At 36.3% G+C, this 24,789-nt stretch overlaps 2 protein-coding genes across 17 annotated transcripts in view; one reads left to right on the top strand and one right to left on the bottom strand.

Moving 5' to 3' along the window:
* The window catches only part of LOC105465575 (ethylmalonyl-CoA decarboxylase 1), a 54,361-nt gene extending 51,987 nt beyond the window's left edge, over nt 1-2,374 (top strand). For 5 of the 6 annotated variants that reach the window (XM_071096413.1, XM_071096414.1, XM_071096415.1 and 2 more), the window contains one exon: nt 801-2,374. In XM_071096413.1, the coding sequence (XP_070952514.1) occupies nt 801-1,209 (409 nt within the window). In that variant the 3' untranslated portion in view covers nt 1,210-2,374. The remainder of the gene's footprint in view (nt 1-800) is intronic. The other variant, XM_011714052.2, reaches the window with a different exon arrangement.
* A 120-nt stretch (nt 2,375-2,494) lies between these two features.
* On the bottom strand, nt 2,495-24,108 carry LOC105465563 (ring finger protein 146). Of its 11 annotated transcripts, none has more exons than XM_071096411.1 (5): nt 24,020-24,108; nt 10,728-10,837; nt 10,461-10,554; nt 4,897-5,024; nt 2,495-4,467 (listed from the first exon to the last, which is right to left on the bottom strand). In XM_071096411.1, the coding sequence occupies exon 5, from the start codon at nt 4,464-4,466 to the stop codon at nt 3,387-3,389; it is 1,080 nt and encodes a 359-aa protein (XP_070952512.1). In that variant the 5' UTR covers nt 4,467; nt 4,897-5,024; nt 10,461-10,554; nt 10,728-10,837; nt 24,020-24,108; the 3' UTR covers nt 2,495-3,386. The 11 variants fall into 11 exon arrangements, with proteins under 11 accessions (XP_070952512.1, XP_011712343.1, XP_011712340.1 ...); XM_011714041.2 differs by having other exon boundaries at nt 23,901-24,040; XM_011714038.2 differs by lacking the exon at nt 24,020-24,108 and adding an exon at nt 23,850-23,988.
* Nucleotides 24,109-24,789: the final 681 nt, after the last annotated feature.

Below are 24,789 nucleotides of genomic sequence, written 5' to 3'. Positions count from 1 at the left end.
TACTAAGCAGTTCTACTTCAAGACTTTTGCACTTCCAATTCCTTCTTCCTGGAACATCTTTTCCCAGATTTTTGTATTGCTCACTTCCTCAGGTAGCTGCTCAAATGTTCAGTCCTTCTTCGTCCCAAATAGCACACCCCCAGCACACATATCCTCAAGTCAATAGTCTCTTGCCTCATTTTCTTTTTCTTTTTTTGCTATAAAGCACTCATTGCCACTGACTTTATAATAGTTTAGTGCCTCTCTCTCCAAACTGACAACAAGCTCCTGAGCACAAGGATTTTATTTTGGTCATTCCTGTAGTCTCAGCACCTAAAACACCACTTGGCATTGGTAGTTCTTGGTAAATATTTGCTGAATAGATGCTGTATTTAAAACGGTTTTTTTCCCCCTAAGGACTTTTGAGAGTCTTAACTTAATATGCTTGTTTGTTTTTCATAGTATGCACCTAACATTTCCTACTCCCATACTTTCACTTGATCCAGATCCTCTCATTAGGTCACCACTCAAGAAATACCAACTTTGGGCTTTTAGAAACAAAGAGTAGGTTCTTGTTTGCAAAGGGTAAACAAGCACAACAAAAAATGTTGATACTGTTTTCAAAGGAAGTTTTAAATACTATTAGTGAATTAAATTCTAGACAAAACAGCCATATTTTTCAAACATTGTTTTTAATATATCTACCTATAAAGATCTGTGGAGAGTTCACATCAGATCATGAATGGGTAGTACTTTATGATTAGGGCATATATACACACACTCAGAGAGTTACAATTAAGCTTTTCTTTTTTCTCTTACAGGTTAATGACTCCAGAGAGTAAGATCAGATTCGTCCACAAAGAGATGGGCATAATACCAAGCTGGGGTGGCACCACCCGGCTAGTTGAAATAATCGGAAGTAGACAAGCTCTCAAAGTGCTGAGTGGGGCCCTTAAACTGGATTCAAAATACGCTCTACACATAGGAATGGTTGAAGAGGTCTTGCAGTCTTCAGATGAAACTAAATCTCTAGAAGAGGCACAAGAATGGCTAAAGCAATTCATCCAAGGGCCACCGGAAGTAATCAGAGCTTTGAAAAAATCTGTTTGTTCAGGCAGAGAGCTATATTTGGAGGAAGCATTACAGAATGAAAGAGATCTTTTAGGAACAGTTTGGGGTGGGCCTGCAAATTTAGAGGCTATTGCTAAGAAAGGAAAATTTAATAAATAATTGGTTTTTCGTGTGGATGTACTCCAAGTAAAGCTCCAGTGACTAATATGTATAAATGTTAAATGATGTTAAATATGAACATCAGAATTACTTTGAAGGCTATTAATATGCAGACTTGTTTTTAATCATCTTTTGAATATCTGAACTCATTTACCTCATTTCTTGCCAGTTATTCACTTGGGTATTTACTGCATAATCTGGAACATTTAGCTAAAATATACACTTTTGGCTTAAAAATTATTGCTCTCAATTCCAATAATAATTCTTAGCTTATAAGCAAAGAGCAGTGTTTAAAAGGAGAGCTTCTATACAAAACCTATTCCTGGTGTTACTTTTCGTAAAATTTTGTCTTACCTGTCTTACCTGGAAATAATTTACCAAAATAATGAGTATTGCTATTAAAGAGCAAAAGTGGGGAGGGATCAGGGAACAAGAAAACAAGAAAGGATATGATCAATTATTTTCTTCTGCTCCAAACAGCCGGAGTAAAATTCATGGGAAATGGCCCTTAATTTAAAAAAAGATGTACCTCACTACCCACTACAAATTTGGAACTTTATTTGATCTTTTCAATAATTAGTTTTCTATTATAAATTATCTACTAAACAGTGGTAGCCATGACATGGAAAGTCAACTGATTTTACAAATTGAACATTCATTTGTGTGCCCTGGAATTTCCAACTAGTAATAAACAACTACTGTTGATGTAGTTTTAAAATTAAAACCACTCGAAGGGACTCATGAAGCATCTTGCAACATAAATTTGCATTTTTACATCAGATTTTTTTTTCCTGAAAAACAACCTTTTATAACTGTCTTTCAAAAGTAAACGTAAAAATGCACAACATAAAATGTTTATGATCATCCCAGAAATACACTTTTTAAAAAATGTGAAAGTCCAAGAATTAAGTTCTAGTTCTGACTCATCACAAGAGGTCAAAAGTATTTGCTACTGTAACATTCAATTCACATTTGAGAATCATGGTAAAAATAACTTGCATTTGCCTTATACATGATCCTACTGTTGAGTTCGGAATATATGGTTAGACAGACTCACGTTACTTTTTTTCAGAGGTAAATTCTAGATTACTGTGTCAACCTAATATTTTCTATTTGGCCATAGATGTAAAATCTACCAAATAAAAGTGGATTTTGTGGTCTACAACATTTTGTTTAAAGTGAATTCATGTCTGCTAACACTGTAAGTCTGCCATTTAATCCAGAGTGTTAGACTACTAATGAATATGGTAAGGAAAATATAAAATATTAATGGTATCTGCTTTAATTTTATTTCCATATATATTTATTATATACACACTGCCTATAGGTTCTGTTTAAATAATAATCTGTTAAATAAATAATCTCTTAAGAAAAAAAATCAGACTTTTCTGGGCAGGTGATTTAAAGCTGAAAACAACCAATTAAAACTACCACTTTTTAAGTGACCTTTGGTCACAAATGTCAAAATGTTTCCACACCCTTTCCACACTCAAACAAGAGACAAATTGTTTTTGATAAACTCTAGTATTTATTAAATTATAAATTTTGTAATCAAAAAGAAAAATGCTGACCAGAAAAACCTCAAACTATAAGACTAGACAGCAAAGCCTATGGGAACGCCATGAAGTGTGTTACAAACATTCTGAAACATAAGTTACTGGCTGTTTTCATTTCCGTATCAATAACTTTACTATAAAATAGTAGTTATTCATCTATTTTGAAATCCCAAATTCACATCTATTCTTACATTAAATTATGCTTCCTGCTCATAATATCAAACATCTCACAGGTGCCAAATTTTAGTAATGGTCTTATGCCAATCCATGCAGAAAAATAAGACACAATGCAGGAGTCAGATGAGGACCATTAATGCACAGATAATACAAACACACTGGCCAAAAGAACTACAGAAGTTTTTAAAAACTATAAAGTAAACAGACCTCGAGAAAACTGGGTTATTACTAAACAGCTCTCAACTATTAACACCCAAGTTCCTTACATTAAATAAATTTCTCAACAGAGACATGTTAGACATTTTGATTACGGGTCTATCCTTCCCATACCCCTTCCCACCCCAACTCCCAAAATGCACTACTAGGGATGAGTATAATGTTATGTGGGCAGAAATTTACAGGTAACCTTTTCAACCTTGAGCATGGAGCTGAAGACATTTTTATTTAAACTTCAGTTACTGTGCACTGTCCATCAGGCCTTCTAGATCTGACACTGACACTCACTGTTCCACCCCCTGCTACTGATCGATCAGTTCCCGATTGATCTGATCGATCGGATACTGTCTGGTTTGCATTAGAAACCAAAAGTCTCTGTTGGGTCAAGGAGTGCTGTGCAACAACTGCAGATGATACATTCTCACTATCACTACTGGCATCTGATTCAGTTTCTTCAATGGAGGTGTCTGGTGCTGGTACCCTGCCTGAAGATGGTGATTCATGATCTTCTTCTCCTTCTCCCCTATGACTCCTTTCAGCTATGCTGTCTCCACTGAGTTGTAAATGAGCAAAAGAGTCTTCCAGAGAAGTGCTTGCATCAGGGGATGGTGTTGCAGGGCTTGTTAATTGACCATCTACTGACGTTAGGGGCCTTACAGAAGACACTAGGGGCTGAACAGAAGCTCCACTCTGTGCTGATACACTGTCCGCTCCATCAGCAGAGCTCTCTCTTGCTAGGTTTACGGTATTAGCATCACAGTCTAGCCTAAGTCCAGCTACTCCCTTCTTTGGTATATCTATTATATCTCGCTTAATCTTCCTGCGACGTCCATGTTCATTTCTCCTATATTGAACCATGTTTTCAAGATCAGCGACATACAGAAAGCCAGCAATTAACATTTCAGTGTTCTTTTTACCTTTGGAAAAAGCATCTTCCAGCTCTCTACTAGTGCGCTCATCGTACTGCCACCACCCATTTCTTCCTTCATAATACCATGCATATTCACCATTTCCTCTACTTGCTGCCTTGAGTTCTTCTGGTGACAACAAGGTTGGCTTGTCAAGGAAATCCTCGGGAATTTCTTGTCGACAAAGAGCACACCGCTTTCCAAGCCATGAAGCTCCTTTTACACATAGATAGCAGAAAACGTGCTTACAGGGCAGACTGACTGGATGAACACATGTTTGCAGACAAATGGCACATTCAGGGACGGTTAAAGAAGGTGCAGTATTAGAACAGGACTCGTTTGCTTTCCTGTTTGTAGGAAGCATGTTTATTGAATGATCAATTTCACCACAGCCAGCCATCCTAAGAAAAAATACATAAAATATTAAAGTCATGTTTTAATTCTTGCAATATCTTAATTCAACAATTATGAAAATACTAACCACCTATTATGTGCATTATATGCAAGCCACATTCTAGACAATGGGGATATGAAGATGAAAGTAGAAGAAAAACTCTCCAACCAATGAAAACGTTTTATAAGCATTTACTTGTACATACTTTGGGAATGTATAAAAATTCCATCAGTGCACTTACAGATCGGCCCTGGAGAAACACACTGAAGAACTATATAATGAAAAGCTGCATCCAGTGGAGGGAAAAAGGATCATGGCAGCTATTATACAGTGAAATGAACGCTAGACAAGAAATCTAAAAATCTGAGTTTTAGAGTTCTTTATTAACTATGTGCTCTTAGGCATGCAGTTAAACCCTTAGTCTAAATTTCCTTACCTGCAAATCAGAGTTTACAAAGCTCAGGTAAAAATGAACAAAAAAAGTGCTTTGTAATCACTAAAGCTTCATAAAGGTAACAATCACATAAGACCAAGGGAGAAAATAACATGAATATTGAAGATGCCCTGAAGAGGAGGAAGAAAAAAGATTTGTCAAATTGGATGTATCCAGCTTAAACACTGACATAAAATTTATAATTTCTGCCTTGCTGATTCAGATAAACGTTTACCAAACACCTACCATGGTCTAGATACTAAGTACTGATGGGTCTAATGATAAATAAGACACACAAGTACTCTGTTAAATAAGGAAACAAATATGCAGATAATTACAATATGGCCTGATTCCTGCATAATCAGAATGTGTTAACATACTTACAAAAATAACAATGAGAGAGAGAGAGATGAGAGGATGGATATAGGTTAGAAAGTTTAGTGTTCATTCAGAGGGGCCTGGGCAGTGGAGCAGATTCCAGGCAGAGGCATGTGCAAGACACTGAGTCAAATAGTCATACAAGCAATGGAAGAGCAGGAGATGAAGGTGTAAAGATAATCAAAAGCCAAGTCATGAAAGCCTTATTGTGCCCTGCTAAGGAAACATTTAATTTTTTTTCCCCCATAGTTAAAAAAAAAAAAAAATTAAAAGGGGAGAAAATAATAGAGGGAGGAAACCACTGATAAGTAAAAAAGACTGAGAAATGAAGATGAAGATGTCAGAGATTAAAGCTTAAAATGCATGACAATCTTTGTGCCAGCTAATTCTGCCATTCTAAATGGGTCCAGTAGTTACAAAAGATATAGTCACTAACAATGCTTACGCTCATCAAAAATTGAAAAACAATAATCCTAGGCTATCATCACAGCACATCCAATCTTAAAACAATCCTTTTTTTTTTTTCTTTTTACAGCCTTTTCTGTGTTCTTGGTTCCTCAATAGACAAGGCTCAAAAAGATGGCAATTTTCTAGTAAAGGAAGCAACACATTAAGTTTTTAAAAAGATGGCACATATTTAGTAAAGGAAGCAACACAGTTTCAGTGGAAGAACTGATCACTAAAATGCTTAATTTCCAAATTATTTTCAACTTTTAATAACATTTCCAATCAATTCCTTTACCAAAAATTCTAGGTTATAGACATCAAGAAAGTACAACTTTTTCCTAACCTATGGAAAGTTCTAAGTCAGGGGTGTCTAATCTTTTGGTTTCCCTGGGCCACACTGGAAGAAAACGAATTGTCTTGGGCCACACATAAAATGCATTAACACTAATGATAGCTGATAAGCTAAAAAAAAAAAAAAAAAAAAAAAAAATCACATGTTTTAAGAAAGCTTATGAATTTGTGTTGGGCTGCATTCAAAGCCACCCTGGGCCGCATGTCGCCCACAGGTTGGATAAGCTTGTTCTAAATAAACCCTAATAGGATGTCTTAGTATGTTAAGCACTATAAAAGCTTTCACATATTTTGAGATAAACACTTGCCTTCAAAGATCTTGTAACTTGAAACAACAATAAGTTACAAACTAAGGCATATGTTTTTTAAATAGCCAATTAACATTCCCTGCCTATTTCCTCCCCTAAAAGAATTGGCTGTGCACACATTTTGTTAGGTTTTCAGAAACTTTCATCCCTTTCAATTTAGGTCAAAAAAGTAAGTTTCCATAAAATTCCTGAAATTCTTTTTGTTCCAAGTTCCATATTTATTTAAAGCTCCAGTTAAGAAAAAGAACAAGAAAGCAATCCATTTACAAGTAATAATTAATAGAGTCTACTCATAATTCTATTCATAAGACTAAAAGAAAAATGGGCTGATGATCATCATTACTTTGGAAAAACAACAGCAACATCTTTACGTAAGAAGTCTATATCTTAAACCATCTAAGTACCTTATGAACAAAGGACAGGCTCATAAATTTAAAACATAAATAAAAATAAAGTCTGGTAAAATGTAAACAAGATACCCAACATGTCACATGGACCAATGCCATGCTTTTAAATACGTAATTCCAAACCTATTGTATTTGTTTTAAGTAAAACTGGTCCAAGAAGTCAGTTTTCCATCACATACAGCTCGTTTATCTACAGAAAAAAAAGTTTTCAACCTAAAAATATTATCCTCCACCCTACTTAATATGATCAATATTTTGCATGACTCTTACTCTTGCATGTATGAATAAACCAAAACACGTAATTTCAAAACTAAGCAATTACAATCATCCCAGCAGAAGGCATGAATTGTAACACCACCACAATTGGAAAGGCAAAACAATTCGGTTTGTGCAGGTATTTTGGTTCTGTCATTAGAATGAAGTAAAGTTGGACAAAGTTAATCTGAAAACAATGGACACCAGACAGCTAAGTGGTCATTATTTCATCTGAAGCACTCTTAACTATCAATTTGCCATAGCAATTTATAAATTCTGATTCTGTTTAGCCCATCAAGTATCCTGTTAGTCTATCACCAACAAATGGGCAGAAAACCTTAGTAATATTTCTTCTTTAATTCTGAATGAGGCACATGCAATAAGCAAGATAGACATAAAATGTGTAACAAGATAGACACAAAGTAACCCCAAACTGCTAGTCTACCTGTAAGACATACTTCAAGGCTTTTTAAAAAACCATTTTAATCTACCCTACACAGGCTCTATTTTGCATACTTTCAATGATCTTAAAATAGGTAGGAGACTAAATGTATGCAGATGATCATACGAATATGTAAATAAGAAATGCTTTTCCCCTCCCTTTGTGTAAAGCAAGTATTAATGCTAAGCAAAAGAGGTATTCCCTATCTCATAAATGTCTCATAAAATTCTAATTTTGAATCATTTTGAAAAAGGGAATTTATTTCCAGTTTACTAAACTAAAAATTTAACACATAGAAATTTGGAGTGTAGTCCAATTCTATTAATAAGTATAATACATCACTTATTTTCAAATACGTTTTCACTGATTCTTCATGTGATATTCCAACTTTTAAGTATAAACCCCTTCTTCCAATAGATAAACCATGTGAAATATTTCTGTAAGACTATTAAGAGTTTATTAATACTAAGTCGTCTTCTTAAGAAGACAAAATATAGAGGGGTATGGGCAGAGTTAGTGGAAATCTCCAAGAACTCAGATTTCCTTGAAACTTCTTGGATAATTAGTCAAATGGAAGGCAAAATTATTATAAGCAAAAAAGGTCTTTAGTATATGTAGTATTCAAGAAATTTTTAGCCAGCAATAAAAACTCCAAATATTAAAAATCAGATTTTTAAAGTCTGAATTCAGAATCCAATTACAGACACAAAAAAGGGAACAATCCTATACATAATTTCAAGGGGCTCAAGGATTTCTATGAAGCTGGTCCACATATGAACCACTAATGAGACAAGAGGAGTTCACTGAAAGGTTTAAATCAGGTAATAACAGCCAGTTTAGTAGCTTCCAGACCATTTGAACAGCAGGTTGGAGGAAAGTATGGTAATGCAGGAGGAGGTAGGTGAAAGGGAAACTAGAATATCCAGGTAGTAATGCAAGTATAAGATAATTAGAGGAAGGGTGCTGATGTAAGGTTCCAATAATATAAGAATGCTAAGGAAAAAGAAATGAAAGCATTTGGTTACTGATGGGTGGTGACACATTCACCAAAATTCAGAATTTGAGGAGAGTTCTGTCTCAGACATAATGACTTTATTAAGGTCTCCAGGTGGAGATAGATAGATGACAGCTGAATTTACTCGTTTGGTACTCCAAGAATAAATCTAAGCTGAAAAAAGTCTGGTGACTCACCAACACATACATGGTCTTTGGAGCCATGAAAATGAGTAAATGCCCAAATTAAACCTGTAGAGAGAGCAGTCAAAAGGGCCAGCCACAGAATCTTGAATTACTCCAATATTTGTCTGGTAAAATAGCCAGGAAGGGGTGTAAGGAACGGTCAGAGAAGAACAGGGAATAAAGATAGACCACCACCACAAAAGCCAACAAGGGAGACATTCGCAATAAAGAATAATCAAGCAAGTTACTCTAAGTGACAAAAATTTCACCATACAATTCACTTTTGTGTGGTGCAAAAGTTGTGAACCCCACACACTTAGTAGCTATTTTGATTTCCTAAACACCATCAATCCCAGTAACCTTTTACTCGGCCAAGACATCTTTCTTTCCCTATTCCCCAAAGACTATCATAAAACTTCTCCCTCCTAGTTTATCAATATACTAACACCTCTATCACTGAGAAATTAGGTAAGTCAAAAATAAATCCTGAAAATCTATCTTTACCTTTACTCTGTCTTATCATTATTCCTCCTGGCTCAATATGGGGTACTGCTACTTGTTTACAAAGCTAACCACTCAACATCTAGTTAGTACTGTCACCTAACTCCTCCAAGACTGATCAATATACTCTGTCCCTAAGTATAAAAATCAATTAATATTGATTTTATGTTAAATAAATGTAAAATCTGGTAATATAGTAAGTACTAAATAAATGTTCATTCCCGGCACTTATTTTGAATTCTCTTTCTCCTACCCTGCCTTCCCACATACTACTGTTACCTGACTCCTCTAAAATGTGTTGATGATTAGGCAGTTGTTTCCCTCCTCATTCCCTTGGCTTGAAAAATGTTTCTTAATTTTCTTTGACTGTTAAAATTCTACTCATTCTTTAGAGGCAAAGTGAAACTTACTCTGTTCACTCTGAACCGTTCAGATAAAATTAATCTCTCCCTCTGTTCAGTTTCAATAGCATCTTATTGTTACCTTAATATGGCATCTATTCCACTGTTTGTTAATTACATACATGTCTCATTTACTAGATCATAGTAAGATCCTTGATGACCAGCACCTAGACTATCTGACCTATTAAGATATTTAAAAATGTATATAGATAGATAAATGGACAGGATTAAATAAAAGATGTATTTTTAAAGACAAATGTTTATTAGTATCATTTTTCAATTATCAAATTTTCAATACTGAATAAAAATATGGTCGTACTTTTAAGTAATAAATTAATTATTGTTAATACATATCATTACATGTAACCAGTATCATACTGGAAGAGTAGATAGCAAGTTTTATGTCAAACTGGGAAAATGTGAAATAGGATCTACTAAGGTCTCTCTTGGTCTAATAAGAAAAATGCTATAATTAAAAGTCAATAAAATATTCACTACATTTTTCATGAGTGATATCAAGTTGCATATGGTTTATATTACTTTAGAAAACAAATATATTCATAGTGCAAAAATGTTTCATCAGTAATAGGGTGAAGTTAAATATGGACAAATCCAAGGTAGTATGTAACACTTTAAAGCATTTCATGCAAAGATAAATGATGAAAGCACAGCTAGTAAAACTGGGGATCAGAGTGAAGTGATATGAATAAAAAGCAATGAGGTACTACATTAAAAAAATCAATTATGTAGAAATTCCTTTAATTTAGTGAAACAAGTTTTTAGTAACTAGAGTTTTTATAACCCAGTAGTTTGTCTTATTTATAAAAGCTAGTACTACTTGCCTAGCTTAGTTATTTAAGAAAATTATTATGTAAAAAGAAGGTAGAACCCAGAGGACCTGGAGATCTCTTCAGTATTTTAGCCTTCTATGAGCAAACTCCTGTGTCTTCAGTTTTTCTTAGAGATTTTTCCCTCTGAGGAGACTTGGAAATCTACATTAACGATAATTTAATGTAAATAAATTGTTAATAAAGCACCTATAAGTCAACAGAAAATGCTCATTTTATATAATTAAAACTAAATATGACAGATACTCAATTTACTGTGCTTTAAACCAATCCACTTAATTTACTGCAGCACTGAAAAAACATGATGCTACACTTACATTACTATTACAGATCCCACAGATGCCTGCCATAAAAATAAAGCATTTTCTTCATCAGCAGTCAGCCAGCTTGCAGTATTTTCTCTTCCACTGCTGGTTCATTCTTTATGCTGCAAAAGAAAAAAGAGTAATTAAAATCAAGAGAATCAATTAATTATTTATAATCCTTTCACAAAATTCAGTGGAAAACTTTATCTTAAAAGTGGAAAAAATTAAAAACAAGATGCATGCTTTTACCACTGCTATTCAACATGACTGTAAGTTCTAGCAGAGCAAATTAGGGAAAAGAGATAAAGGTATACAGACGCATAAGGAGGAAGTAAAAGTATATTTATTCTCTCTATATAGAAGATCGCATAGAATCCCCAAGAAAGCTAATAAACAAATTCAGCAAAGTTGCAGGTTACAAGTTTGACACACATAAAAACCAGTTGCATTTTGATACACCAGCAGACAACAATCCAAAAAAGAAATCAAGAAAGCAATTCATTCATAATAGCATCTAAGGGAATAAAATAGCCAGGAATCAACCCAGGAGGTGAAAGACTTGTACACAGAAAACTATAAAGCATTACTGAAAGAAATTAAAGAAGAGCTAATTAAATAGACAAGTGATGTATGGATTGGAAGACTTAACATATTAAAATGACAATACTACCCGAAGTGATTTACAGACTCAACACAATTCCTATGACAATTCCACTGACCTTTTTTTGCAGAAATGGAAAAGCAATCCTCAAATTCATATGGAATTGCAAAGGACCCTAAGTAACCCAAACAATCTTGAAAAATCCAATGTCAAAACTTACTACAAAGCTAAGGCAACAAGACAGTTTGGTGCTGGCATAGGATAGATATAAATATACCAATGACATAGAATTGAGAGCACAGAAATAAACTCATACATCAATAGTCAACTGATTTTTCCAAAAGGGTATCAAGTCTACTCAATGGGGGAAAGAGGAGCCTCTAACTAATGTTGGGACAACTGGATTTCCACATGCAAAATAATTAAGCTGGACCTCTACCTTACACTATATATAAAAGTTAACTCAAAATGAACCAATAACCTAAATATGAGAAATAAAACCATAAAACTCTTAGAAGAAAACACAGGGGCAAATCTTCATGGCCTTAGATTTGCAATGGATTCCTAGTTATGACATCAAAAGCATGAGAAACATAGGAAATAAATTGGGCTTTACGTAAGTTTAAAATTTTTGTGCATCAAAAGACACTGTTAAGAAAATAAAAAAACTGCAGAATGGGAGAATATTTTGGCAAATCATGTATCTGATAAACATTTAGTATCCAGAACATGTAAAGAACTATACAGGTCAACAACAAAGACAAACCAATTAAAAAGTGAGCAAAAAATGAGCAAAGAACTTAAAGAAGATATACAAACGAGCAATAAACACACAAAAAGATCCTTAACATTATTAGCAATTAGGGAAATGTAAATCAAAATCACAATGATACATCTATAAGGATGCTACAACTTTTTTAAGGGGAAAATAATAGTGTTGGTAAGGATGTAGAAAAATAGGACCTTTGAACACTGCTGGTAGGAAGGTAAAAGGGTGTAGCTGCTGTGAATAATAATTTGTTGCTTCCTCAAAAAGCTAAACGTAATTACCAATATAACCCAGCAATTCCACTCCCAGGGATATAGCAATAGAATTGAAAACAGGTTCTCAGATACTTGTATGCCAATGTTCACTGCAGAAATATTAGGCAAAAGGTGGACACAATTCAAGTATCTGTCCACAGACGAATGGATAAACAAAATGTGGTCTACAAATACAACAGTACATTATTCAGTAATAAAAAGAAATATGTGCTACAACATAGATGAACCTTGAAAACATACTAATAAGCCAGATACAGGAAAGACTGTATGATTCTACTTATATGAAATATCAAGAATAGGCAAATTCATAGAAGCAGAAGGTATCAGAGGTTACCAGAGACTGAGGGAAGGAAAGTGAGCAGTTATTTGCCTAATGGGTACAGAGTTTCTGTTTGTAATGCTAAAAAAAAAAAAAAAAAAAAAAAAAAAAAGTTGTGGAAAATCTATAATGGTGATGGTTGCACAACACTGTAAGTGAAATTAACTACATGGAATTGTACTCTTAAAAAATTGTACCATCTCAGTCATTAACCTTCTTTCTTCTCATTTAGTATTTCCTTTTTCACTTCACCATGTCCACTACAGGACACACATCACATTACACAGAATAATCAAGAACACATGATAACGAAAGAAACGACAGATCTCACAGTAAACACAAAATAGAAGAGACTTGAATATTCTTTTAGTTCCATGTGGTTCTCATACTATGGGCATCTATCTCCCTAAGGTATCTCAAAATTCTAGTGTTTAAAGAAACATATTCTTAAGGCCGTATGTAACCTCTAAATACAAGCTGACTTATCCTACCAAATGTTTAACAGAACAAACAATTTGTTTTAAAATCAAAGAACTTTCGAAAGTGACTGTGATGGTTAACACTGAGTGTTAACTTGATTGGACTGATGGATACAAAGTATTGATCCTGGGTGTGTCTGTGAGGGTGTTGCCAAAAGAGATTAACATTTGAGTCAGTGGGCTGGGAAAGGCAGACTCACCCTTAATCTGGTGGGCACAATCTAATCAGCTGCCAGTGAATATAAAGCAGGCAGAAAAACATGAAAAAGAGAGATGGGCCTAGCCTCCCAGCCTACATCTTTCTCCCATACGGGATGCTTCCTGCTTCGAACATCTGACTCCAAGTTCTTCAGTTTTGGGACTCGGACTGGCTCTCCTTGCTCCTTGCAGACAGCCTGTTGTGGGACTTTGTGATCGTGTAAGTTAATACTTAATAAACTCATATATCTATATTCTATTAGTTCTGTCCCTCTAGAGAACCCTGCCTAATATACTGACTAAACAGGGTTTCTAAGAAACCTGGCTTTTTGTTTTACTCTGACTTTAGATGATATGGATTCCACTGTTTTGACTTTCCTCTCAACCCTTTCACCACCTTCAAGGAGCCTACAACTTCAATGGCATCAAAGAAGGCTATGTTCATTTCCTTGCTGCAGCCTACTCCAAACAGAAACTGCACATTTTCATACACTCCCTATATATAGGACAGGAGGAGACAATTTACTGCTCCAACATCATTACTTCTTTCAAGTCTCTATCACACTGACTTTAACATACCCTATAATCCCCTAAAACTGCTCTCTCACCACCTATAAGGGATTAATGTCATCTTTTCACTACTGATCATCCTCTTCATCCTAACTGCTGACATAACTATGAGCCTATTTAAATAGCCTTGAAAATGAACCATCCAACACCTATTGCACAGGTTCTGAAACTTGTCCCAACTTCAGTGATCAGAATCACTGAAACTGCTTGTTAGAAATACAGATTCTCAGCCCCTTTCCTTAGGAATTCGAGGCCAGTAGACATAGGTTTAAACCTAGGAATCTCACCCCAGGTGGTACTCATGCATTAGTCTTCAAATGCAATCTGAGAAACACTGTCCTCAATTTTCAGTTCCTTAAATCCTAAATTCGAAGAAATTAATCTCCTCTCCGGCAACCAAATGTTATGATCACATTTGAAACTAGTTGTCACCTAAACTGCTGCCTCTCTGAAATCTTAATCCGACTCTCAGATCACAAGCTCTGGTTCTTCCAGCCCACTCATTCCCACACCTGCTCTTCAATTTCATGGGGACCTACAATCTCTTGACCATCTCATTTCCTTTCCTGCCCATTCTGGAACCCAATCTTTTTTACTTCTTACTTAACAGAACCCTTGGCTCCCTCCTATCTTTATCTCTCATATACACACATTTTACAAACCCCCATTTCTGCATAATTCTTACAATATGACATCTCAGGTTTCATGCCTTAACTACTTTTGTGTTCATGGAGAAAAAGACAAAGTCCTTTCTCTCACCACACAGCCTCCTGCTCCCCCACCCCAACCAACCACAACATAAATTCTGTCAACTTTTATTCCTAATCCCTTTGGAATCTATCCTCTCTACCCATTGCTAATGCTCTAGTTTAAACCTACATCATCTCTCACCTGAACTATTGTACAGCCTGATTATCTTGTGTCACTATCACCCTCAAATTCATTTACTAAGCCTTTGAGATTCTCTCTCTCTCTCTCTCTCTCTCTCACACACACACACACACACACACACACACACTCTCACTCACTCTACAGTCTGTTTCCCAAGCTGGAATGCTGTGGCATGATCATAGCTCACTACAACCTCAAACTGCTTGGCTCAAGTGATCCTCCCATCTCAGCCTCCCAAGTAGCTAGGACTGAATGATATACTTAAAAGGCAAAATGAACCAGGTTTCTTCCATATGTGAAGCACAATATTGGCTCCTCAGCCTACACAATAAAGACAAAGCTCCTTAGGACAACATTAAAAGGTTTTAAAGATATAAACTGTAAATAACTAGTCTCTAGTCTTTTTTATCTTCAACAACCACCCATAGATTAATAATCTAGTTGTATCAAATTACTCATAGTCCTGCAAACCTCCCTTTGTAGCTCTGTATTTCCTCCTGCCTGGTACAATCTATTCCCTTTTACAGCTTATGAATGCCTATTTGTTCTTTAATATATTACACAGAAATGGTTATCCCTACCATTTTCTCTGACTACCTCCAGAAAGTTAATTGTTCTCTCTATATATTTTGTATGTTTTATTACTGAATTTATCACATGCACTAATTTCATTCATTTGTGAAGTCTGACTCTTCTGTGAAATCATGAACCCCCTGAAGATAGGGACCTTTTTATATCTCTAAGTAGCTAGTAAAGTGTCAATCAATTTTTGTTGAACTGATATTTTTTGGATGAATAAAAAATCAACTCCTAAAAGTAACTATTGTGAGGAACAGAGTATCAAAGGATTCGATTTATTCAAATAACACTTGAGTTCTAATTGTGAACAAGGCACCCAGCTGGAATCTGTAAGATACATAAAAATATCTAAGTTTTAATCCTTTCTTTATATAACTTAAAATCTAAAGGAGTTCCTACATTTACAAATATAAAATTCAACACATCTTTGTATCTTCTGGCAAGCAAATCATTTACCCAGCTATTGTTCATTGGCAATGAATTCTCCAAAATGGAGATAAAAATCTAAGCATAAACCAAGATGGGTTTCTGAACAGCCAAAACAGCTTCACAAAGCTCTTTCCCCAATAAAGGTTATGATTCTTCACTAGGATGACCACATACGTTAGCTCAGCATCTGTCCAGTTTGCCCTTGGTCTCCTAACAAAAGTGTTCCAGTTCAGAAAAATTATACAGACATTCTACCCTTTACCCATCACAAAGGTTTTCGGACCATCACTCAAAAGTCAATTTGCTCTTACTTTACCCTTTTGTTTTAAGAGACAGGGTCTGTTAACCAGGCAGGAGTCCTGTGATGCTCCTACTGTAGCCTCCCAAAGTGCTGGGATTACAGGTGAGGGCCACCATGCCCAGCCTTTACCCACAATTCGAACATGAAGTTTTTTGCTCAAGAAAGTCCTGCTGGGTGTTGCTGTTGGTCATTAGCACTGTCTATCCTTCGCTATCTTACAAGTCTTTTAAGATGTACCAATCCATCATTCTCAGAACCTAATTGATTGAATGTTAAAACTTCTAGTGTGGGAGACTCAATTAAAACATTTCTTCTAAAAATTTTGTTTAATCACTATTTGTACTTTAATAATTCAGATGTGTAAAAGGTACCATTTTATTCCTATGAAATACACAAAAAATATGTCCTTGTTTCTAATTCTCCTTATCTCTTGAATTCATTTACACATTATCTCTAACCAATCTAATTTATTCCTCTAGGTCTTCCCCATAAATATCTTATCTCCGAAACAAAAGTTGATTCTTAAAGGAATCTAAGTTAACTGAAACAAAGCAGCTTCAAAACAAGTACAAAAAAATCCTCTAAAGACCCCATATTTGAACACCTAAATAAGCTGTGATCTTTTCTATAAAACTATTTCACATCATTGAAATAAAGCTATAGCCACAAATATTGAAATAAAAGCTTTGCTGCATATCCACTAGAACAAAGGTACTAAAAAAAAAAAAAATCTGATTAATTCAAGGAGATGCAGTTCTCTCATTCTGCTTCCCTTATTTAAAGACTAATGATTAAATTCAAGTAACTTATCAATAGCAAAATTATTTGAAAAAGCCCCTTACAAAGAACACACACACACAAACCCAGGAGCAGAGAACTATTTACTTAATTGTACTGAAATAACAGCAAAGTATCTATGAATAATGACTTTCCATCAACATGACCTTTCTCCTTCAAAAGAACATCCTTGCCCTCATCACACTCCTCTAGTTTAGTTACGTTTAGGAGTAAACAAAAGAATGTATCAGTGACCATAACTCACATTCCAGTTTCATTATATTAATGCCATTTTCAAAAAAAAACACAGCCAAAGACATATTTATTTTAGCCGATTTCTTCAATTTTTTTTTTCTAATTCTTGCCTGAAGTAATTTCTAGGATTCTCTTAGAAACGGCTTTCTCTAATTTTCAAAATATTGATGATTTCAATTCTTCCTTCAAAGATCTTTGACGATAACTTCATACAGTTGACCTTTCAACAACACAGGTTGGAAATAAACAAAATGACTTATATACGTACAGTTTTTTCAATAAATATATTGGAAATTTTTTGAGATTTGTGACAATTTGAAAAAACTTGCAGATGAATCATGTAGTCTTGAAATATCAAAAAAAGGAAAAGAAAAAATTAGGTATATTATGAATGCATAAAACATATAGTCTATTTTATCATTTAGTACTATAAAATGTAGAGAAATTATAAGTTAAAGTGTATCAAAACTTAGCAAACACAGACACATATGGTGCCATTTGAGGTGGTACAAGAAATTTAAACAAATGTAAAGATGCAGTATGAATCATAGCCATATAAAATTATAGTACATATTGTAATAATTTCCTGTTGCTATTATGAATTTCCACTTAATATGCTGTGTGACACTAATCATCTCTGCGTGTATTGGAGTAAAACGTAATTTCTTGTTCCTGCGCATTTTTCATCATTAGTGCAATACCATAAACCTTGAATAACACCATGGGACCCATGTGAAGTGCCACTAGTGATGCTAGAAGTGATCCCAAGAAGCCAAGAAAAGTCATGCCATTACAAGAAGTTAAATTAACTTGGTATGTGCCCTAGATGGGTCTGCAGCTGCAGTTACCCATCATTTCAGACAGACACCTTGTAAACAGGTAACATAAACACAGTATCGGTAAATGCAGTACTCTAAATGTAATTTTTCTTCTATTTTAAGAATATAGTATATAATGCATATAACATACATAACGTGTTAACTGACTTTACAGCAGGCTATTAGTAGTTAAATTTTGGGGAAGTCAAAACTTTACTCAGATTGTGCAAGGAGTTGGCACCCTTAAGCCCGTGTTGCTCAAGGGTCAATTGTACTGCCCTCTGATTGTCTTTGAGCATTCTTTTATTTCACCTCTAATTATGCATTATCTTTCAAAAATACATTTGTGTAAAACAACATAACTAGGTCTTCTTGGCTGAGATTTAGCAGTACTACCCAACCAACAAAAGTGACTCCAGCTAAAAGCAGACCAAAAACTTAACAGATGTAAACAGGAATCCTACAGTAACCCTGAGTCCACAGTTCAAATAATTTTAGTCAATCTTGCATGCTTTGGTGACTTTTTCAATTTCTATATCCTCATGAATAATTTTTTCAAAGTGCAGACTAACTGGATAAACGCCAGGGAAAGAAAATGAATTAAAACTAATATAATGCTCTAGATCCTAGCTATACAAACTGGGATTCCCAACTAGCACTATCAGCCCTACCTGGGAGCTGTTCACAAACGAAAATCCTAAGTGCCACCCTAGACCTACAGAACCAGATCTCCAAGTGATTCGCATATTACAGTTAGTGAAACACTACCAAATCCATGTCACTGAATCCTCAAAACAACTGTGAAATATGACTGTACCTATTTTACAAATGAGGAAGCCTAAGCTCAGGAAGTTAAATGACTTACCCAAAGTCACAAAGCCATCAATATTGGGAGATGCGATTCAAACTCAAATATACCTTTAAACAAGTCTTTCTACAACGTATTGTCTCTCACAGAAAAGGTCAAGTATTATCTAACAGAAATATGATGCAAGCCACATATGCAGTTTCGAATTTTCTATTAGCCACATTACTAATAATAAAAAGAGGCCGAGCATGGTATCTCACATCTGTAATCCCAGCACTTTGGGGGTAGTGAGGCAGGGGGATGGCTTGAGCCTAGGAGTTACAGACCAGCCTGAGCAAGATGGTGAGACCCCCATTTCTACAAAAATAATAATAGAAAAAAACAGGTAAAATTAATTTCAATAATATATTTTATTTAATCCAACGTTTCTACATTACCACTTCAATATGTTTCAATATAAATTGTTAATGTAATATTTTATGTTCTTGGGTAAGTGTATGCATAGTCTTTGAAATCCAGTGTGTATTTTACACTTACAGCACAACTTAATTCAGACTGGATACATGTCAAGTGCTCAATAGCTCCATGTGGCTAGTGGCTACTTTACTGGGCAATGCTGGTCTAGAATGTCTTGCATTATTAACCTCATTACAAAACTGACAAGTCATTACAGGAATCATTTAATAGAGACAATGAATTCAATGTTAATTTACCTAGACTTTTGCCAAAGACAGATAAAAAAGAAAACTGCATATTCTGTTACAATCAAAGTTAACAGGTTTAGGTAGCCCCAATTCTGCCAAACTGACTCATCACCTACTAACTCAGAGAATTTATACAGTTGACCCTTGAACAATGTGAGGAATTAAGAGTGTCTACCCACTGCACAGTCAAAATTCCAGGAAAACTTTTGACTTTCCAAAAACTTAACTGCTAATAGCCTACTATTGGCTGGAAGCTTTACTGATAATATAAACAGTGGATCAATATATATTTTCTATGTTGTATTATATATTGTTTTCTTGCAATAAACTAAAAAAACAAAAATGTTATTAAAAAAATCATAAGGAGGCCGGGTGCAGTGGCTCACGACTGTAATCTCACCACTTCGGGAGGCTGAGGTGGGCAGATCATGAGGTCAAGATATCAAGACCATCCTGGCCAACATGGTGAAACCCCATCTCTACTAAAAATACAAAAATTAGCTGGGTGTGGTAGCGCACACCTATAGTCCCAGTTACTTGGGAGGCTGAGGCAGGAGAATCTCTTGAATCCGGGAGGCGGAGGTTGCAGTGAGCCGAGATCGCACCACTGCACTCCAGCCTAGTGACAGAGTGAGACTCCGTCTCAAAAAAAAAAAAAAAAAAACCATAAGGAAGAAAAATATATTTACGTTCATTACGTAGAAATGGATCATCATAAAGGTCTTCATCCTTTTCAGGATAAGGAGAAAGAGGAGGCATTGGTTTTGCTCTCTCAGGGGTGGCAGGGGCAGAAAAAAAAATTCTTGTATAAGTGGAACTGCACAGTTCAAAGCCTTGTTCAATGGTCAACTATAATTTCAACTGGGCACAAAATAGGGCATACATGTAATACTTAGAACAGTCATGTGAAGAAGTCCTCAGAAAACATCCATATTATTTGAAAACAAAGATTTTTTTAAAGTTGGAGGAAAAGGGATGCTTTTATTTTAACCAATAGGGGGATGTAAAACAACAGCATAATTTTAACTGCAGGCCAGAATTAATTTGCCAAACATAAATAACTCAAACATACATAATTCCTACTGGAATGAATGACTTGTAAATTTTACACCAAACTTAATATGATGATCTATTAAGAAGGTAACATAAAAAAAAAGAAAAAGTCTAAAACCAAATTAGATACTTTGCCCCTAACAATTCTGAAGGAAAAAAAAAAGTGACAAGTAAAACTTAAAAATATACAAAGCGGTTTAGGGATTATCAATGAATTTAAATCTTGACGCATTCAAATAAGTGAAAAATAAATACAACTAAAAATGAAGTAATATTGTACCATTTATAATTTGTAACAACTCCAAATATTCATACTCCCACTTTTCAAGTCAGTCACAAGATCAAAGTCGAGTTTTTTCAGGTAATAGATTCAAGCAAGCGATTATCTTTAATCAAAGAAAAAAAAGAGCATGTAACATCAATATAAGTACATATAAAAACAAAGACAAATATCAATTATAAATATTTGAAGACTTACTGTATTTTTCCAATTATTAACAGCTAATGTAAGATTTTTACCATTTATTCAAAATACACAAAACAGGAAATGTTCTACATGAAAGCACTTAGTAACAGAAAAAATACTTGAAATGTTCCCACTTTTAGTATACAACTCAAAAAAAAAATTATATATACATAAAAGGAGTAGATAAATCTAAATGTGAGTTAGCAGACGCATCTTAGTATTTTTTATGAACCAGTCCCAAATTGAGATATGTAACTAAATGCCCTAATCATCGCCTGCTAAAAATTAGCTGAGAAAAAGAATAGGTCATACTTGGAAACTTCAGACAAAACTCATTTCAACTAAATGGGGTCTGATACTTTATTTTAAAGAATCACTTCCCTTTAAGACGTTACTATGTGGCAATCTACTTACTGCCTTCACAATCTTTATACTAGCGCATTAAACCCTTTAATTTTTCTCAAAACAACAAAAAAGTGGGCTTTGCATTTCAAAACATGAGATGTAAAAGTGAACAAATACTGTCTTTTAATCATATCACACACAGATGTTTCTTAGCCAGCAACTATTTCATAAATAAGGAAGCTCTTTGGCAAATTATCTGTGTGACCTTGGTCAAGTCAAAAGACCCCCAGTCTTTTGTTATCTCATCCTACTGTATAATTCTGTAATTCTAAGTTCTAAATGCTTTAATTAGCAGTCAGTTAACAACACTTTGGATTTGAATTAACCCAAAAGGTCATACGCCACAAAAACTAAACACAGTCCATAAGTAAGCACAGGTGGTTGTAGCCAAGTGTTACATAAATTGGTTTCTATATCCACAAAGATGTTGTTCCACAAATTCAGATTCCTCAGGCACAAGGCAACCAGATAAGAGAATGGAAAAGGCTCAGTACCTTCTGTTACTAACACGGGAGAAAAATACGCATTCGAATTCCCAACTGTCAGAGCTGTTAGATGTTTCCTGGTAGTATATGGTTAACATATAAAATAATACTCTTTAAACAGATCGATATTGTGAAAACAACATATTTAATATCCTTTTCTTCTTTTAACTCAAAATATCGTTTTGGATCCTTTTTTAAAAAAGTCTGTTCCTTTCCTCTGACAATTTTAAGTTGGTGGAGACTGAAACAAAACACTTTGTAAGTTGACATCTCCTTTTAAAAAAAGTTAATTTTTTCTTTCTCTTGTCTAAAAGACCAGCTATTTGGAGAAAGTTTTCCTGATGATTATAATTCTACCAAGTTTTGAACAACCAGCGAAGAAAAAAAAATATTTAAATGTATTTCCATTCTGCCCACATGACACACTGGCCCATTTGAGACATAAATTCTAAATGAAAGATTGGACTGAACAACATCCTCCACTTTAAGATATACAAGGCACCAAAACAAACACATCCAAAATCTATTTTTAGAGTGGTGTTTCACTCTTCCGGTTTTCTCTTTAAAACGAGATTTACTTGACCTATTTTCAAGTGTTTTTAGGGCACCCAGGCACTCTATACAAACAATATTTGCTAGTCATAAAACAGCAAAGCAAAAATCACAAATCCTGGTATTAGTGTGGGACATTTTCTCCATGTGTCCTTACGTGCCATGTCTTTTAAAAGTCTAAATATAGATTCACTGACTAAAATGTCCTAAGTCTTCCAAATTCTATAATTATATACTGGATTAAATGCCATTATACGTTCACATCCCATTTGAAAAGTACACACACGGGGTGGGGGTGATGCGCCCAGTACCTGAAACGTCAATCATACAAAGAACAAAGCGTTCCCTATCTTTGGGCTTTCTTCTCACCTCAGTTCTACATTGTTTCAATATTACAAAAATATTAAACAAAATGTTCAAAACTTGAGATATAAGTGCTCACTAAAATGGCACTTGTAGAAAAGAAATTAAAACGTATACCAAAATGATTAACGATAAAAAATTCTAGTTGCCAGGATGTGCGTGTAAACTTACAGTCCTGTAGGTTTTACCTGTGGAGAGGACGGTTCCTTCTCCACACTCTTAAAAACAATTTTACATTCTTTAGAAGCCTTCGCAAAATAAATAGCGACAACAATGGAAGACCGACACTCCTCTCACGGGATGGAGGGTAGGAAGAGAACTCCCCACCCAACAAACAGAACAAAGCAACAGTCTCACTTTCAAGATGCACTGAGGGTTTGGAGGCTCAAGGGATACTGTGAGATCTCTTAATTGTTCCGATGCTTCAACAGCCGTCAAAACAACTAACAATATGCAGCGCTGGGCTTCACTAGAACAAGGTGCAGGGATTGCTCTCTTCGTATTAGCCAAGACCAAGACACCGAGGAGGAGGAAAAAAAGGAGGAAGAGAGAGAAGAGAAAGCAGCAGCCAGAGACACTCCGGGAAAAGACAAAAATGCAGACTGTACGCCCTGGCTTCGATCTGACCCAAGGCCTAAACTGTCTGACCCCACACGGGAAACAGGGAGCAGGCTACTGTCGAAAAACCATCGCCGCCCCTACACCTCGAGGCCAGGAGGTCCCCGGGTAAAGGCCTGAAACCACGGCCCAGGGGGAGGAGAGGGACCCGCCTGCCACCCGAGGCAGCGACGCGGGCTCAGGCGGAAGAGGCTGCGCAGTAATGGCCGCTGCTCCGCCCCTCGCACCCGGACCGAGACCAGCTCCGGCCGTCACCTAGGGCAGGGGCTGCGGGGCCCTCGGGCAGCGCATGGGCTGTCACGGTCGTCTTGCCTGCCCCAGCAGCCAAGGCGGGGGTGGTGGAAAGGGCTGAGCTGTCCCATCCCGCCTCTGCGCGGACAGCCGGGGCCGCGCCAGCCCAAGGGCGTCCATCTACGTACCGGCCCCTGACCCCGCCGCCGCCCCTCTCAGGCCCCGAGCGCAAGGCCGACCCGGAGTACGTTGCGGCTGGAGGTGACACCGCGAGGTATGCCTCCTCTCCCCGAGTGAGGATCCTGGAGTGGCCGGCGTTCACCCTGCTCCCCGGAGAGGGCCTCGCTCCGACTCCCACCTCTCCGGCCACAGCTGCGGCCACCTCGCAGTCTTTTCTCTCTGGCCTCGGAGCCCGCAGCGGCCGGGAACGCGCGCGGCCGTCACGTGACCACTCGGCGCGTCACGGAGGCGGGGCCGCGCGGGGCGGAAGCCGTGCCGCGCACCCGCGAGCTGGCTCCGGCGTCTCCTTTTTCTGTCCCTGCATCGCTTCGCTGCCTTCCCGCACTCTCTTGCTTGTGGGGACCGGCGACTTCCCTGCTTGGATTCTTCTGGCTGCTTTAGAGTGTGCTTTGGTTGTATTAGGGCCCAGAGGCACTGAAAGAATGCAGTTCCAGCAGAGAGAGGTTTGGGGTGGAGGAAGTAAAACGTGTGTAGGCCCGGCAGGTGGTGCTGCTCAAAAATCCAGCTTTGCTATCCCGAGGAAGCCCTGGGGCGCCTAGCTGAGTTTCGGCTTGAAGATCCCTTAGCAAAAGTACTGCTTGTTCCACTTCAAGAAAAAAAAAAAAGGAGGGTCGTGGGCGGGGATGGAGGGGAGAGAGTACTTTAGGACTTTCCAATTTATTCACCTTTTTAATGGTTGAGCAATTTAATACGGGAAAAAATTGGTATTTTATTTTGAGCCCGCCCCTTTTTAAAAAAACAGAATAGTGCCTGAGAAACTGAAGAAAGAAATTAATCTGCGTGAGAATCTAAAATTAAATAGGTTATTTTGGTCCCAAGCCTGTGGTTTTAAACATCAGACCTCTAGCAGTAATTCACCGTTTTAGCATGTACGTTTCCTTTTTCAGA

Source organism: Macaca nemestrina, chromosome 5 (assembly GCF_043159975.1).
Source record: "Macaca nemestrina isolate mMacNem1 chromosome 5, mMacNem.hap1, whole genome shotgun sequence".
Taxonomy (NCBI): domain Eukaryota; kingdom Metazoa; phylum Chordata; class Mammalia; order Primates; family Cercopithecidae; genus Macaca; species Macaca nemestrina.
The sequence above is the reverse complement of the archived record's forward strand: the minus strand, read 5'-3'. Positions and strand labels throughout refer to the sequence as shown.